The following is a 13,828-nucleotide window of genomic DNA, read 5'->3' on the forward strand; positions in this document are numbered from 1 at the left end:
CGGGTTGCCGCACACCCCTGGTCGGGTATTGGGCCTGGCCCATTTAGCGTTTTTTCGATTTTGCCTTCGTTTTCTCTCTTTTTTCTTTTTTTCGTTTTTTCGTTTTTCCGTTTTTTGTTTTATTTTCTTTTTCTTTCTGTTTATTTTTTCTTTTGTTCAAATTGAAAAAGTCTATATTCGAAAAATGTTTAAATTCGAAAAATGTTTAAATTTGAGAATTACTAAAATGGTTCAATATGAAAACTGTTCAAATTCAAAAATTGTTAAAATAGGAAAATCGTTCATATTCGAAATTTGTTCAAATATGAAATTTGTTCAAATTCGAAAAAATTTCAAATAGGAAAATCGTTCATATTCGAAATTTGTTCAAATATGAAATTTGTTCAAATTCGAAAATTGTTCAAATATGAAAATCGGTCATATTCGAAATTTGTTCAAATATGAAATTTGTTCAAATTCGAAAATTGTTCAAATATGAAAATCGTTCAGATTTGAAAATTGTTCAAATATAAAATTTATTCAAATTCAGAAATGTACAAAAAAAACGAAAAAGAAAAAAGGGCTTACCTGATGTTGGGCTGCGGCCCGTTTAGGAAAAACGATTCGCTGGGCCAGCCCACGAACTACCGAAGAAGGTGGAGTGGGTGTGCGGCAACTGTTTCCGCACCGATCAGGTCAGTGGACAGCATCAGACAGTCAGTGCTAGAGCACGCAGGCCTGCACCTAGTGGGCCTTTGGGAAGGTCTCAATGCCCAATATTTGTTTTCATCAACAAAGTCCAATAATTTATTAGATAGCCCAGTACGTGTTATATAGCAAAAGAATGGCCCAATGGGTCTAAATCGTAGTGATCGCTCTCGGGAAATATGCCTGATTGATGGGCTACAATGGGCTCAATTGCTCCACACCTAGAACCCAAACAGCTGCACGGTGAACCCGCGACGGGAAGCTTCTCGAGACGGAGACGCGCCGGAAGCCGACGGGAGCGCACGTGCCACGCCCGCTGCCGCCGAGATAAGCTTCCGCCTCCACCTCCACCTCTCCTCCCACAGCTCGCGCGCCGCCGCCTCACCCCAGGGAACCAACCCAGACGAGCTAGCCATGGCCGTTCTCCTCCGCACCACCACCTGCGCCACCGCCACGACCACCGGCTCCTCCTCGACCCTCCTCGCCACAACCTTCCGCCGCGGCCGCCGCCTCCTCCCGGCCCGCGCTTCGCCGGCGCGCCGCGCCTTCGCTGCCCGCGCCTCGGCCGAGCCGCTCGAGGTCTGCGCCAAGGCCTCCATCACCGTCCCCGACCGCCTCGGCGACTGTAAGCGCTCTCTATCTGACCGCGCGATTTATTTCTGTCATATGCTTTAGAAATGCAAGGGACCGGACTACCGGAGGAATTGGTAATGTAGGATTTTAGGTCTCATTTCCGTTAATTCTGGTCTGGAAACAAGTATAATCATGCTGTGCAAGAGAAGTGGGGAAAACTGCAATTGAGAGTAGCAGATATTTCGTCATCTCAAGTTCAGTGTCATTCTAGTTTGGGATCCCTTGTGGTTTTGCATGTTGGATTAACATATTCAGGTGGTTGACGCGTGGAGGAAAGGAGGTGTCAGAATCAACGAAGTGGTTGTAGTTGTTAGAGCGCATAGGTGGGTGGGACTCCAAATGTGGCTAACAATATTCGGGTTGTGTGCTTATTTGAGTTATCATCTTTGTGTTCGAAATGCTTGTCCATAAGATCTACATGTAAGCATAAACATTGTAAGCTAGTGGGCCAATTCGTTTTTTTGTTCTTGGTAATTGTTCATCTTCCTGAGTTGATGACTTTGGCACTAAATCTGTAGTTTGGCAGGCTAAGAATTATTTCGACTGACATTTTAGTTTTCTGCTAAGCAGAATTGCTGGACTACAAAGTACGCTAGCACTTCTTTGATTTTTTTTCCGGTTTACTAAAATTTACTATTGGGATCTGGCTGCGTAAGCCCCTAATAAGCACGAACATTTAAGAGTTCAAACACAGAGTAATCTTAGAACTGGTTTTCGAGTAATTGTCAGCTTATGTCATTTAAACTGATCGACGATGTAGAAGGGTGACTAGTTGGTTTCATGAAGGTCCAGAGACAAATCATAGTTTGTGTAAATTAATTCGTAAATGCTTTATTGTGGGTTTGTAATATAATAAATACAAATTTCACTGGATTAGAGCAAGCAGAGTAATCTTAGCACTGGTTTTCAAGTAATTTTTAGCTTATGTTATTAAAATGATCGATAATGTAGAAGGGTGACTAGTTGGTTTCATGAAGGTCTAAAGACAAACCATAGTTTGTGTAAATCAATACGTAAATGCTTTGCTGTGGGTTTGTAATAACTGCAAATTTCACTGTATTAGAACAAGTGCTATTAGAACAGTAGACATAGCTGATGCAGTCTATTTTTGTCAACCATCAATTTTTAATAACATATACTGACCCTGCAAGTTTAAGGGCCACTATATTGGCATCTGAATGATATAAAAGAATAACATGTAGGCAGCTTTGCATTCCTACTATCCAAGAGCATGAACTGCTGCGGTGATACCCCAACTGATAATTTTAGTCGCATTGCATATATTATTATTTTTAGTTCTATTGTTGAAACATTTTTATCATTCTGTGAAATTTCACATGTTGGTCGCAGGTCCATTCACGCAGAGAGTTTTGTTGACAATAGAGGAGAAAAACCTGCCTTATGTTTTAAAACTAGTCGATCTCGCTAACAAACCTGATTGGTATGCATCTGGATGAGAAAACTAACCTTGATATTCATATCATTAGTGGGTCTTCTTTTATTGAAAGTTCCATGGCCATCATTCGTTTTTATCACTTCATCAGGTTGTTAAAAATTAACCCAGAAGGTAAGGTGCCCATTGTAAAGCTTGAGGACAAATGGGTTGCTGATTCCGATGTTATAACACAAGTACTAGAAGAAAAGTATCCTCAACCATCCTTGGCTACCCCGCCAGAAAAGGCTTCAGTGTAAGTGGTATTTCCAGCGTCTTCATCAACAGTTATGACATGAAATTAGTAACTGTAGTCACATCCTATTTAGAGATGAAAAGTGAAAATGCTTGTATTATATCTCTAAGATGTGCACAACTATATCTTTTGCCCATATTTTTTGGTTACTTTTGGCTCTGCATTTTTTGGTAATAGTGGTGTGAGTGTGAGTGAGTTAGTGAGTGTGTGTCCGGAAGGCCCACGGTAGTGTATATGTACTCATACCTGTAGCTACCAATTTACCAAGTAACTGAGAATTCTAGAATTTCCTTCGAGGCCATCGTATATATATTTTTTACTATAAGGCGTTTCTGTTAGTCCTGCCCTACTAACAATTTTTTACAAATTTCTATGCAGAGGGTCAAAAATATTCTCCACCTTTATTGGTTTTCTCAAGAGCAAAGACACCAGCGATGGAACAGAGCAGGCACTTCTTAGCGAGCTAACATCATTCGACAGTCATCTAAAAGACAATGTAAGTGAGCTTAGTGGCAATATCAATGTTTGAGGAGATGGTCTAACTAGTATTGGTTTGACAAGGATATCTACTTCTGCAATGTTGTCGCGCTATCTACTTGCCAGTCACATTGCCCACATGGCTATTTCAATTAGATGAGTAGTCTCATGAATTGTGCCATGAGTATGACCGTATGATTACTTAATCTTAGCTAGACATAGCTGGTATTTTTTTTCTTAGCTCTAGCAGCCGGTTGTGTTCTTGTGGCTCTAATGTGCCTATGACTAGATATATATTGCTTTCTCTCTTAAAGTAGGATACTCAAGGTCTCAAGCCTTAATTTCATATATCCTTAGTGTTATTTATATTGTTTGTCATCATACTAGGAGAGTATTACCAATCTGTACATTTGTGAAGTCAGACTCGAGTTTGATATTCATAGTTCAGATACCTTATGCTGATCTAAAATTACAGTGACGATATAACATACCCATATGAAGTTATGCTACTTGTTTTATTCACCTGATCAGAACTGCTTGATATACAGATGTGGATGATGTTGCTTGTCCACAGCCTGTTGTTTGGTAGTTTGGCCCTTCCTCAATTTTTTTTGAACAATGCCATTGCTGCCCCACTCTTATCAAGCAACTTTATATCTGCACATCTTATGTTTTAGGGTGTAATATTTGCTTAACATTATCGTTCTTTTAGTAGATCTTTTTACGGCGATTTTATCATGTGCTTATTGTATCCCCCAACTCCTGCTCCAGATGTAGTGGAAATCAGATTTGCTTTGGAAGTTGAAATTATGCTCAATCTCCCATTAGGAATGTACAAGTCAAGATACTCGGATAAACTTGCTTGTTAGATGAATTTATTATGTAACATCTTAAACTATATTTGATTTGATAATGTTGTTTCTTACCTTGCAAGAACCTTCTATATCGACATTCTTGTTTTCGGTATTAACATGCCTGTGGATGACATTTCATGCAGGGACCATTTATTAATGGTGAATCAATTTCTGGAGCTGATCTCTCTCTTGCTCCGAAATTATATCACATGGAGATTGCTCTAGGCCACTATAAGAATTGGTCTGTCCCAGATTCACTTGCAAATGTGAAAGCATACATGAAGGTTTGTTCTTATCTTGTACAAGAAACTTTACATTTGTTTTTGGGGTATCTTGTACTCCCTCTGATCCATAATAAGTGTCAGGGTTTTAGTTCAAATTAAATTTGTCCAAATTTGAACTAAAGCCCTGGCACTTATTATGGATCAGAGGGAGTACTTAATAATATAAAAATGAACAAATTCATATGGCATCTTCCACCTAGTGTATTATCAAAGGTGCAACCAGGTTGTCTTTCTATCCTTTGCTTAAGCAAAAAATACTAGTTCTTGAGTAGTTTTCATGGCATGTGTGCTCTGCCCTTCACTGTTTAATAAAAAAATACGATTAGACAAACTTATTTTTGTGGAAAATTGCAAACAGTAACATAATGCCCGAATGTTGTTTATGTCATTTTGACATTCACATGAACAATTGACCATGCTTAATTATGAGTGGCATATAATACACATGCCATGCTTATTTAGAAGTAATGATGGCCTATTCTTATGCTGACTATATGGTGCAAGACTGCAAGTAGCCCTTAGAAAAACTGGCATGCACTTTGTCTGTACTCTTTTTTATGATAGATTAATGCATTAGTGCTTCTAATACAGATTGGTATATTAGGCCTGCTATCTTTCTATTAGTGTGTAAAGTTCTTCTGGGCATACAATTCAGGTGTGTCAGTGTGTGGACCTTGAACATCCTATCTTAACTACACATTTGACTTTTCTATTGCAGACTGTTTTCGCAATGGATTCATTTGTGAACACTCGGGCTCTGCCAGAGGATGTCATTGCTGGATGGCGTCCAAAAGTCATGGGTTAAGTTACAGATGTAAAGTAAGAAATCCAGATAAACTGCACTGTACACTCTTTTTAGAAGCAATAAAAGACTACCTTTTTGTTATTATTTCGCCTTTGCTGAAATGATGATGATCTGGTAGGACACATGGTTTTATAAACTGGCAATATTACTCGTGCATACAAATAATACATGAACCTGGTGCATTCTTGCCGGAGGTGACAGAGTACTAACACGAGCTTAAGTGCAAGAATGTGCCTCACTTACATTAAGCCAAGAGATGCTTAGTGCTAGCTTTTCACCAACCATTTGATGAATTAGGGTTTGTCATGCCAGATTTGAACTTTCTCAACTGATTAGGGTTATGTTGTTATAACAAAAAAGACAAAAGAGAAGGGGTCTCTATTAAGGTTGGATATGATTGTCAATTAAGTAAGGAGTGCGTGCTCGACGACTGTTATGTTTGGCACTCAAATGTCACAGTGATATTAACCTGGTTCAGCTGTGCCCCACGAGGAGAAGGGCGTCAACCCATCAATGGGTGTGGCCTCAAGCTCAATCGGGACGGTCAGCTCTGCGCCTATGGAAGGCTTTTTGGCAATAGGGCAAACATGTTCTTAGGGAAGCTTCCTCTCTAGCCAATGGAGGAGCCTTGGACACAAGAGGGATCACCTCCAAAAAGCTTAGGCCACATCTAGGAGACGTGGGAATTATGTTCAAATGAGTGGTGAACTATAGGGAGCCATGGTGTGCCTCATATAGGCTCAAGCCGATGTACAAACGAACCTGCCGATGGATTGTTCAGGTTGGGGCATTTTAGTCAAATTTGGATCTCTCTCTCCGAAAAGCTTAGGCCACACCTATGAGAGGTGAGAATTATGTTGAAATGAGTGGTGAACTATAGGGAGCCATGGTTTGCCTCATATAGGCTCAAGCCCATGTACAAAAGAACATGTCGATGGATTGTTAAGGTGGGGACATTTTAGTCAAATTTAGTCTATGGTGGACTATGGGCTTGGAGTCTTCCCTAGTGGGTATGTTTGCTTGTTGGACGCCTTTGACTTTGTCATTTAAGTTTCTTGTATGCATGTCCTTTCCTTCTTCGGTATCCTGGTCAATGCATTCTGTAAATTGGTAGTTCCCTAGTCAGAGTTTATATTCTCCCTTGCAACTGGTTGTCTTTGCTGAGACTACACTCCAGGGTGAAAATTCTTGATCTGCCACCTCCTGTCAGTTGACTGTTAAGTCACTACTGAAAAATGTCCTTTTGAACAGATATATTTCCCCTGCCCTTTGCAGCTTCATAACATATTGACATTAGGAACAATACTAGTAAAGTTGAAAGATAACAATTCTACTAACAAGTTCAAAGAACCAGGGGCGAAATGGTCTTTTCAGCTATCAAACTTAACAACCAATGATTGGTCAACTAACTGAATGGTAAATCCAGCCAGAAAAAGACTTTTCTCATTAAGAACTCTAAGCAAACCTTGTAGGAATTCTGGAGTTAGTCATGGTAAGAGAACATCAGGGGCTCAGGGCAAACTTAAATCTGTATGAGAACTACTCTTAAAGAAGAGTTAATTTCACCATTTTGTTACCTATGTTTCTAATTCAGTAAAGGATGTATTTATGTATGCCTTGCATGGCAATCCTAGCGCACATCTCTTACTGCCAGGATTGGTGCCAGCATATCTTGTGGTCTGTCCCCCTCAGTACATCATTATTGTGTTTACCTGTTGCATATGATGATTCCCATTAAGGTTCTATTATCCCTATACCTCTAAGGTGAAATGCAAATACATAGTTCCTCAAACGTTTCTTTGTGAAGGCTTCCGAATTGCGCCAACTTCCAGAACAATCATTTCCGAATTGCTGGGCGGCTGCCTACATGGAAGGCTGGCCTCATGAACAAATCCGGCCGCCTCGCCATGGTTAAGTCCATCCTCAGTGCAATCCTGGTTCACCAGCTCTTGGTCTTTGCACCACCAAAGAAATCCCTGAAGGCAATGGAGAAGTTTGAGCACGGATTCTTGTGGGCTGGGCGTGCAGCCGCCAATGGCGGCCACTGCCACGTCAATTGGAAACGTGTCTGCCGGTCCATCTCCCTTGGAGGCCTGGGTGTCCATGACCTCGAGCGTGATGGCTATGGCTATCGCGCACTGATGACAGTCGTGCCGGGCGTGGCCTGAACCTGCAGTTCTCGGCAGATGAGCGCGCGCTATTCTTCGCCTCCACTTCCATGAAAGTTGGCAATGGCCACAAAGCGCTGTTCTGGGAAGACCGCTGGATCAGCGGACAAGCTGTGTGTGAAATCGCGCCGCTTTTGTACAACTGCATTCCCAAGAGGAGAAGAAAGCTGAGGACGGTCCACGACGGTTTCCAGGGAAACAGCTGGACCCTCGACATCCAGGGAGTGCTCGGCATACATGAAATTGGGCAGTATCTACTGCTATGCTATGGCAGAAGATTCAGAGCACCACCCTGAGCACCCAGCCTGACCAGCTTGTCTGGAAATGGACTAACTCTGGCACCTACACGGCCAGTTCATGCTACCTATCTACCTTCCATGGATCAACCACTTGTTTCTCCTGGAAGCTAATTTGGAAAACATGGGCGCCGCCCAAGGTGAAATTTTTCCATTGGCTGGCCAACCTTGATAGATGCTGGACCGCTGAGCGCTTGGCTCGCCATGGACTGCCTCACCACTCCAGATGCCTCCTCTGTGATCAAGAACCTGAGTCGATGCGGCACTTGATGCTGGAATGCCCCTTCACCAGGCAGGTGTGGCATGAAATTCTTGCCTGGCTCAGAATGACAGCCAGGCCACCTGATGGCGAGCTAACCCTCATGGAATGGTGGCACAAGCAAAGCACGACACCCCTAGCCCTATGCGCAAAGGACTGGCCACCACCACCCTCCTGATCCCCTGGATGACTTGGAAGCATAGAAATGACTGCGTCTTCGAAGGCGCCCAGCCATCTGTCCACTCTCTAGTGACAAGGATCAAGGAGGAAGGCAGGCTCTGGGCGGGGGCTGGTGCACAAGGGCTTAGAGTAGTTTTGCCTCCCACCTGAGACGTGCACTGATTTTTGGTCCAATCCCTGTAATCTCCCTCCTAGGAGGATGTAACCCAAACTCTTCCTTTTCAATGAAATGAAACACAAAGGTCCTTTGCGTTTTCTCGAAAAAAATAAGAATGTAATTGCAGTCTGAATAACATATTCATCTGCTATAGAATACTTATTATTCTTTTTGAAGAGAATTGCTTGGTCAGGGAGGCGGTTGGAAACAAGGTTCTGAATCTCAAGGCCTGTGCAATCCTGAAACCCACTTCATTGCCTTCTTTTTTCGAGATTCACTGTCTTGCTTATACCAAATGGTTGTAGTATTTCCATGAAGTTTATTATATCTGCATATTTAATGACCATCAGGTCTCTTGTTCCATCGAAATAGCACACAAACAACCAAATTCTGACGGGTTCCATAAAACTGGATGCTAGCAGGGATTTGTGGAACTGGGTGAATGGGGATCAAATGTAAAACTGTAAGTGAAACTGCTGAATCAAGGTCCTCAGCTATTACTGTTCCAAAAAAATTTGTGTTATAATGGAAGAGAAAGTTAGTATCTATTGTTAAGGGTTATTCTCCTCCACTTGAGTGTTGAATAGCGGCTTTAATTCTGAAATATATAGGTAGGAAGCTATGTGAAACTGTTTGTGCTACCTCCTACAAAAGTCCAGAGGCTACTATATGTCCATCATTTTTTCGCAGACAATTGCATGAGCTCAGTGCACTTCATATATAAAAAGAAAATAGTGTTACGGTAATAGGATACTATGATAACACTGCATAACAATATTACTTGTAGTTTTTTCAAGACTAAAGGTTTGATGATAAACTATCACAAAACTACAGGTTTTATCGTACGTGGGATCTCCACCTGGGCCCACATAAGATCCCGTGTTTGTTTCATGTTAAGAATTGATGTATTGGGTGTGTGGTGATTTGGCTTGTCTTGGAGCCGGTTGAGCATTTTGTTATTCTATGACACAAAGATTTGTCGTACAAGATAGGGCCACAACTTGTTAATGGTAACATTTTTCTGTCATGATGCCATTTATTCTATATTCGAGTTAGTAAATCATGGTATGGATGTATTAGGCAAAAAAACTCATCATGAAAAGGAACATGTACCACTCTAGGTTCATAACTTTGTATTCATAATTCATAACTCTTTTAATAAAAGGCCGTGTGAGCCGGGGTTATATTCCCCATTTCGAAAAAAAATGTACCACTCTAGGTTCTCGATCCTAAATCTAGAAGGATAGAGATTGATAAATTGATTAATGATATTGTGGATAGTAAAGCTAAAGACAATGACTGTTTCAGTGCTTCTTGATACGATAAATAGTTCCATACTCGAGTATGTCCCAAAGAATGTTTACGATTTAATGGAAGATGTTTCGGAAATACGAAAATCAATTGAAATGCTTTCACATTGCGAATTCTGATGGAGGGCATCCAAAGAGGAAAGAAATGAAATAAGGACTGATCAAAGGGAAGCTTAGTGATTGTTTTCAGCTGTACAATTGTGCATTGCATGTATTTCTCCAACAATTTTCAATGTTCTTTATGCAGTATAATTACTAGGAAAAGGTGCCCCATTAAATGGTTCTGATTTTTCTCCATTCCCCATTTATGAAAAACTGGGATGTTGGTTTAAGAGTTTTATATGACCATGAAAATGGGCGTGGTCATGACAAGGTAAACCCATTAAGTCTTGTTGGTATTAATTTTCATGTATTTATTTACGTGTTGAATATGTAATGCTTCTCTTATGAAACTTACAGATTGATGAACATGCCTTTGCAAGGACAACAATGTCAAGGCTTCCCTAAAGCAGAAGCATAGACCAAGATATCTCAAGCTGCAATTAACACAATTAAATCAAAGGCTTTGCTTAGTATGGAGCATTTTATGGAGTATATTAAGGATTCTACAAAACGACTTAATAATGAGATAAAGAGGGAAGCTTTCGATTAGGTGTGTTACTTGCAGCTTGAGATATCCTAGTCTTTGCTTTATTGGGGGGGGGGGCTTTGGTTGTTGTGCTTGCAATCTATATTCATCTGAAATAAAGTCTAAAATCTGCAAGTTAAATGAGAAAAACATTACTATATATAAGCACATAAATAGATGAATACATTTTTGAAGTGTATAAAGTAGATTGCCTAGCCCTTTCCATTAGTTCGGACTTTTGGTGCGTTGGCTAGTGCATGAAGCTTGACATGGTATCAGAGCCCAGTGTCTCGAGTTCGAGTCCTGCCTTTCGCAATTTAGCCTAAAATTGTTGTTGCCCTCTCGGAGTCCACGTATAGGCCTGTTGAACCTGACTCTACATGTGTTGACTAGTCTTCCCGTCACACCTGGGGGGGGGGGGGGGTTGGAGATTGGCTAGCCCTTTTCATCAGTTCGAACTTTTGGTTGCATTGGCTAGTGCATGAAGCTTGACACACATGAAACTATTATCAACATGACTTAATGAGTACTTTGCCATGACCACTGCCATTTTCATGGTCATATAAATCTCTTAAACCGACATTAGTCTCATCCGAGTTTTGACAAGTGTGGGTGAAAGACCACAGGGAGAATAATCAGGACCATTTGACGGATGCACCTTTTACCAAAAATTATACTGCATAGAACATGCAATGCACAATTGTACAGTAAAAAAATTGCTAGTGTAACTATACAAACACCAAGTTTCCCTTTGTCCAAGCCTTAATTTCATACAATATTTTTTTTCACTTTTTGGATGCCCTCCATCAAAGTTTGCAAGAGAAATCATTCTAGTTGATGTTTGTATTTCTGAAACATCTTCCACTAAATTGTAAAAATTCTTTAGGACATACTTACTCGAGTATGGCGCTGTTACCATACCGAGAAGCACTGAAAGTCTGAAACCGCCTTTTGGACAAAGTCATTGTCTTTTGGTTTTACTATCCAGTATCATTTATCAATATATCAATCTCTACGATTCTAGATTTTGGATTGAGAAATTGGGGTGGTACATGTTCCTTTGCATAATGACCTTTTTTTCTAATACAAACACGGCATCCACACCATGATTTACGAACCCAGATATTAGAATAAAAGTCATCATGACAAATAGAATATTCACCATTAACAGGTTGTGGGGAGCCCATATCTTTATGAGGTGACTTGGGTGGTGACTTTGGTGCTCATTAACCAGTAGTTTGTGATACAGTTGATCACTAAATCTGTTTTGTGTAAGTTGTAATTTTTTTACTCGTAACAATATTGCAGCGAGACTGCACATGATAGTTAGCAACTTTGATTTACGTAAGTGTTAGCTACCTGCTGCGAAAATGGTTCAGTGGTGCTTAAACATGAATGTGTATATTGATAGGATATGATCTATGATTGATTGACTGCTATTAAGGAAGTCTTCTCAAATGACGATGTTTTTTTGAACCTGCCACCACAGTATGATCTTGTTTGTCTTCCTCAACTGCAGCTACCATGGATACTCCATTCTAGCTGGTAGTGTATGTTTATAGGGAAGTGTGAATCTGCCATTCAACTATTTGCATTTAAGAGCTGTGCTGGAATGGTGTTTTGGCACATGGGAGCATATGCTCCCTTTAATTAGAAATACATGTTAGACACATTTTAAAATGTCAAAAAAATTGAAACAAAAATTTCGCACGTACATCTTCATGTGCTACGCGCTTACAAAGTCGTTTCATGAAAAAATCGATATGTCATGTGACGTGTGTAAAAAAGACAAAATCCGGTGCTGAAACAAAGACTTGTCAGAAGATAAATTTTCTCTTTTTCGCTTAGACTATAAAAAATATCATTTTTTCGTGAAACTTGACGAATACACATATATTATGGAGATGTCCGTGTAAAAATTTTTGTCAAATTTTTTTAACACTTGAAAATATGTTTTTATGGTAGAGGGATCATACGCATCCGGGAGCCGAATTGAGTTTCTGGAGCTGTGCTGTCATTTTTTGCTTAAAATCAACATAGTGTTCTCAGTTGCTTATACTGTTACCTTTCTTCCTTGTAAGGAGACAGATTGCTATCAGAAGATCTCTGAGGAGGTTCCCAATTTTTTTCCTTGTATATGAGTGAGCCGCGGGCATTTACCGAAATTTTCATTGTAAAGCTTTGAATGGTATATAATTGTAACTTTTCATGGAGCCCGTTTTGTTTAAATGTATAAATAAACAGGCATGCCTGTCTCCATTGTCTCACTGTTTATTATAAAAATACTTGCCAAATCTGTAAGCTGTGCTACGGACCAAACTTTTGGTGATCTGATGAAAAGTGAACTCGTTAATCCTGTTGTGAAATGTATATGTGGATTGCCTAGTCTTTTCCATCAGTTCGGACTTTTTGGTTCAAGTGGCTAGTGCATGAAGCTTAACATGGTATCAGAGCCTAGGTCTCGAGTTCAAATCCTGGTTTTCACATGGTTTTCACAATTAAGCCTAAAAATTGCTGTTGTTCATGGTTTTCGCAATTAAGCCTAAAAATTGCTGTTGTCCCCCTCTTTAGCCACCGCTGATGCCCTGTTTCGGTGTGCTCTTCTTTTTTCACGTGTTGACTTTCTCTTCTCCCGTCACACGCGAGTGGGGGTGTTGTGAAATGTATATGTGGATTGCCTAGCCCTTTCCATCAGTTCGGACTTTTGGTTCAAGTGGCTAGTGCATGAAGCTTAACAAATCCATCTATTTCATTGTAAATAAGTAGTCTGCTGATTTGAGTTTGTTGCAGAATCATCGAGTATTAAAGCCAAGCATGTAATTATTTCGAGCATTGTTATCCTAGGCCATGTCCCACAACTTTGAGATACCTTCCTGCCGGGCTGTAGTTATTGGCTTCCAAGTATATTTATCCAAGATAAACAGTCACTCTGACGCTAAACCCACTGATTGACGTGTCTTGTAGATTGTAATGCAGCGTCTGGAAGTACAACAGTGTTTTGCTGCTGTGGATAGTCAAATCTGCATGATCTGATTTCACCTTTAACTTTCTAAAATTAATTGACTTATGGCTTAAGTTCACACTGAGCTGACATCAAAGGGACATGTTATGCATTACACGTAAGCACTTTTATTTTCTTTCAACGATGACCCTCAAATCTCCTGACAAAAATAACTCTCATAGGTGAGATAAAATCTGCAGAAGATTGGTCAGTTTGTTCTTTCTCGTAGGCCTTAATTTGTCGTCAGTTGTCAAAGTTGTTCTGCACAGGGTAGTGGTAGTCATCATTCAGATAGTTTGCTAGTTGTGAGAGACATGAAGCATAACTTATATAGGTCGGTTCAACCACACTGCTGGGATGCAGCTTTCGTTGGATCCCATGATTTAGTAGCAATGTCCTTG

At 40.4% G+C, this 13,828-nt stretch overlaps 1 protein-coding gene across 9 annotated transcripts; it reads left to right on the forward strand.

Annotated features, from left to right (window-relative positions):
• Positions 1 to 1,011: 1,011 nt before the first annotated feature.
• Positions 1,012 to 13,292, forward strand: LOC124685427 (probable glutathione S-transferase DHAR2, chloroplastic). Of its 9 annotated transcripts, none has more exons than XR_006997453.1 (9): positions 1,012 to 1,312; positions 2,671 to 2,761; positions 2,865 to 3,008; positions 3,387 to 3,504; positions 4,483 to 4,623; positions 5,342 to 5,442; positions 8,911 to 8,951; positions 10,046 to 10,171; positions 13,217 to 13,292. XR_006997453.1 is itself a non-coding variant. In XM_047219777.1 (7 exons), exons 1-6 carry the CDS (start codon positions 1,102 to 1,104, stop codon positions 5,426 to 5,428), a joined length of 792 nt encoding a protein of 263 aa, XP_047075733.1. In that variant the 5' UTR covers positions 1,012 to 1,101; the 3' UTR covers positions 5,429 to 5,442; positions 13,217 to 13,292. The 9 variants fall into 9 exon arrangements, 4 of the variants coding, with proteins under 4 accessions (XP_047075733.1, XP_047075734.1, XP_047075730.1 ...); XR_006997451.1 differs by lacking the exon at positions 13,217 to 13,292 and adding an exon at positions 12,508 to 12,782 and having other exon boundaries at positions 8,908 to 8,951; XR_006997449.1 differs by lacking the exon at positions 13,217 to 13,292 and adding an exon at positions 12,508 to 12,782.
• Positions 13,293 to 13,828: the final 536 nt, after the last annotated feature.

Source organism: Lolium rigidum, chromosome 1 (genome assembly GCF_022539505.1).
Source record: "Lolium rigidum isolate FL_2022 chromosome 1, APGP_CSIRO_Lrig_0.1, whole genome shotgun sequence".
Taxonomy (NCBI): Eukaryota; Viridiplantae; Streptophyta; class Magnoliopsida; order Poales; family Poaceae; genus Lolium; species Lolium rigidum.

Coding starts and splice junctions, on each gene's coding strand:
- LOC124685427 (XM_047219777.1), top strand. CDS start 1,102: ATGGCCGTTCTCCTCCGCACCACCACCTGCGCCACCGCCACGACCACC. Junction 2,762..2,864: donor CTCGCTAACAAACCTGATTG/GTATGCATCTGG, acceptor TCACTTCATCAG/GTTGTTAAAAATTAACCCAG. Junction 3,505..4,482: donor ACAGTCATCTAAAAGACAAT/GTAAGTGAGCTT, acceptor CATTTCATGCAG/GGACCATTTATTAATGGTGA.